The 3,773-nt window shown below is 36.8% G+C and overlaps 1 protein-coding gene across 1 annotated transcript; it reads right to left on the minus strand.

Moving 5' to 3' along the window:
* Window positions 1-532: 532 nt before the first annotated feature.
* LOC131033459 (uncharacterized) lies at window positions 533-1,531 on the minus strand. The gene has a single exon (XM_057964702.2). It carries the CDS (start codon window positions 1,529-1,531, stop codon window positions 533-535), a length of 999 nt encoding a protein of 332 aa, XP_057820685.2.
* Window positions 1,532-3,773: the final 2,242 nt, after the last annotated feature.

Here is a 3,773-nt window from a genome sequence, read left to right on the forward strand (position 1 = left end):
TGCGAGTAGTAACTCTAGGTTTCTATTGTGACTTCTTTTTCCTCGACACTACCTTAGTATAGCTAATTTCTTCGTCAAATTCAATTCCCTCCAAACCCATTGAATCATCAACCTTCGTGGACTGCAAGGTGTCCAGAATAACAATATTCTAGTCCAAGTCAGTGAAGGTACAAATAGAATTTTGTGAAGAAGAGTCATCCTCAAGGATCTTCTTCAAATCGTTGAACCCAAGATTACCGAATGATGACCCAAGAACCGGAGAAGATTGTCATTCTTTGAAGGTACATTCTTCCATATCCTTGAATCTACGGTGGTTTAGGGGTGAAAGTTATCCATCCTCCAATTCATCTACCAATTCCTTTTCTTCTTCATTTATAGCCACCACATTCCCCTTAGCCATCTCTTCTTTATCCTGAACAGGGGTCTCCTCAGAAATAATCTTCTACTCCATATCCTTAACCTCAAGGTTTTGATCTTCATGGATACTCTCTTTATTGTCTTCCTCCTAATCTGTTTCTTTCACTTCACTATTCTAGCTTGGTTGAACATTATTTTCCTTATTGATTTCATGGCTCCCATCAGGCCCTTCCTGGTGTACAATATCTTCCTTCTTGTTTTGAGCTTCTATGTCCACAAGTTTGGGTTTCCAGACAATAGGTCCTTTGTTGGAATCTTTCTTAGTATTCTGAGGGCATTTCGTTACCCAGTGGCCTGCCTTTTTGCACAAGAAACAGACGAAAGGTAATGATTCAAACTCAATAGTTTGAACTAACGTTCCCAATTTCGACACTAGTTCAACTGACGAAGGGAGATCCTTGGATCTAGACACCCCCACATAAATCCTAGCATAGACCATTCTTTTCCAGGCAGTTGTCATTGGATCAATGGATAGTAGTTCCCCAAACACTCCAACAATGCCCTTGAAAATATCTTCATGCCAATATTCCAGAGGAAGCCCCGATAATTTGACCCAAACAGGAATAGTTTCATAAAAGGCTTCAGACAAGTCCATATTCGGACTCCACTTCTTAAGGGGTAAGGAAGACCTCCCCATAATCCAAGGGCCACCATAGAGGATAGTCATAATATCCTCTGTGCAAGAGAACGCAAAGGAGTAAAAACCCCAAGGGAGAGCTGACACGTCAACTTGCCCTTTCATCTTCCACCTCCGACTAACAAAAATCCTCATCAAGTCAATGTTGGGTCTAGGCCCAAAGAACTTTCCAACAAGGGTGAGCGCCATGATAGCAATGTTGTGGTCAATCACCTGGTCAGGAATAGAAATAGCAACCTTACCGCTCACCTTATCACAAGTGATAGAGACAGGGGGAAAGGAAGACTTTCCAGTCAGCTTAACCTCGAATAAATTTGCCCAATGATTATTTGTGGCACCAACTAAAAAGGAACATTCTGTGGCCCCTGTGATAGGTTGGAAAACCCGAGAAACCCATGATGAAGACATATAATGAGGAACATCCACAGAGGAAACCCTCGATGGATGCCCGTCCCTTGGGTCCACCTGGAAACCCATTTTTGGGTCCCCACCATGTTCAGTTTTCGCATCTCCCTAGTTGTCCTTAGTGCCAGCAGATCTAGGGGATCTCGAGCCAGTTCCCTATGAACCTAGAAGGGATGCGCCAGGATCCGCAAAAGCATCGCTTGAAGCCCTACCCTAAGCAACTTGAAACCCTACCCTAAGTGCCATTGTTATTTGATCTTTTTTATATTGTGTTCTTGTTTGTTGTGCTTTCTTGCCACAAAAAAAAAGATGTTATATGTGCTAGAAAAGAAGTTATATGTGCTAAAATATATGTCAGATGCACAAAAATATCCGTCAAATGCGCTATAGGATCTATCATGTGTGAAAATAGAAGTTGTATGTGCTAATTTGCGTTTGAAAACTGTAGGCATGATTCCTGTGAAAAAAATTAGAAATGTTGCAATTTTAGGGGTCGAGCCCCACGATGGGTACCAATTAATGTATGCCAAAAATGTGGTATCAGCCTGCAAGAGGGGAAAACATATCAAACATACACATGAAACATTGCATTAGAGTTAGAAATTACAAAAACATGTTAGTGAACCAAAAACTCTCAAAATAGTTACATGCTCCTCTATCTCTAAAGATCCTCAAGATTCAAGGTGGCCCTCACTTGGAAGAGCACTTGATCTCTTGGATGACAACCTAGAGAATGAGATTTAAATGTATGATTCTAAGATCAAAATGGATGCAACTAAGATCCTAGTGAATGATTTTGATATGAAACTAGATAATGATATGGTGCAAGATATTGATATGAAGCTAAACTAACATGAAAATGATATTAAGATGATATTAAGCTAGCATAGAAATGAATCTAACATGATATTACTAACATGATATGCAAAACATGGTAAATCTAAGCTATGACACTACTAAATGATCTAACTATTATTATCAAAGAGAGGCTAAAAATGCTTGATTAAATTGAGACTATAAATTAGATGCATGGAGACTTTGATGAATTGAAGAAGGAATGGACTCTATTTATAGGAAAAATAGAGAAAGGGATAGTTGAGATTGAGTAATCTTAACAAGGGCCAAGATTGAAAGTTATCAATCCATGTGAGGGATTCAATCCAATCTCAAGTTGACAAATGCCACCTTGAGAGGGCTTGAGAGGAGATGTAAGAGGCATTAAATGCTTGAGGAGACATGGTGGTTACCTTAGGAGGTAAGGTTATGGTTGGGTTAGTGGATATCCAATGGATAAAGCCTTTACCCAAGGGGTAAACTCTTGTGCAAGGGTTAATATGATAACTAGGGTCAAAGCCATGAATGCTTGATGAGACCCTTGGGTTAGATGAGGGTTAAGTTAGAGAGAAAGTCTTTAACCATGAGGAGAGGTTGAATTAACCATTAATGGTTAATAGGACTTTGGGGGACAAATTTGTAAGTCCTTCCAAATTTGCGGAACTCAACAAGTTAACTTGTTGAAGAAATAAAATCTTTAATGCATTTAGAAGACTTTCTTCCAAACTTGGGAAGTGACCCCCTCAAATTTAGGGAAAGGACATGATTAGGATAGGATTAGGAGGTTTCTAGAAGAATGATTAGGAGGCAAGTGGGAGATGTAGGATTTTGCAAGTGGATGAGGGAAAATAGGATTTAATTAAAATAAAATTCATTTATTTCAATTGTTGGTTGCAACTTGTATTTGATAGATTTAAATAAATATTGATCTATTTAAATGTGAATTTTGAATTTTGCAAGTGGGGGAATTTATAAATAAATTTTGATTTATTTATTTGCAAAGGGGGTTTTAATTAAATGTGGATTTAATTAAAAGGGGAAAGGGGATAAATGGAGATTTTTTAATTAAATGTGAATTTAATTAAAATGGCTGGGGGGGGGGGGGGGGTGTATTTAATTAAATGGCTTTAGATATAAGAAGGGAAATATTAATCAAATCTTTAATTTGATTAATAGGCTAATTAGAAGAATAGGGATATTAATCTTAATTTAATTAATTGGGAGAATTAGGGATAATTAAATGAATAAAATTCACTTAATTTGTTGTGCAACTTTTAGGTGTCTACAACCATAAATGTAAAATTTGTAAAATTTGGTCCTAGATTCATTGCTAGCCATAACAAAATAACAACTTCAATGCAAGTATGTATTTTTATTTTTATTTCTATTTAATTTTATATGTATTATGTACCAAAAATTGTGTTTATTTGTTAGTATTAGTTAAATATTTTTTATCTAATATTTTTATGAAAATTATTTT

This window comes from Cryptomeria japonica, chromosome 3, assembly GCF_030272615.1.
Source record: "Cryptomeria japonica chromosome 3, Sugi_1.0, whole genome shotgun sequence".
NCBI lineage: Eukaryota > Viridiplantae > Streptophyta > Pinopsida > Cupressales > Cupressaceae > Cryptomeria > Cryptomeria japonica.

Bases quoted from the DNA above. Each gene is read 5' to 3' on its own strand.
- LOC131033459 (XM_057964702.2), bottom strand. From the start codon at position 1,531: ATGGGTTTCCAGGTGGACCCAAGGGACGGGCATCCATCGAGGGTTTCC.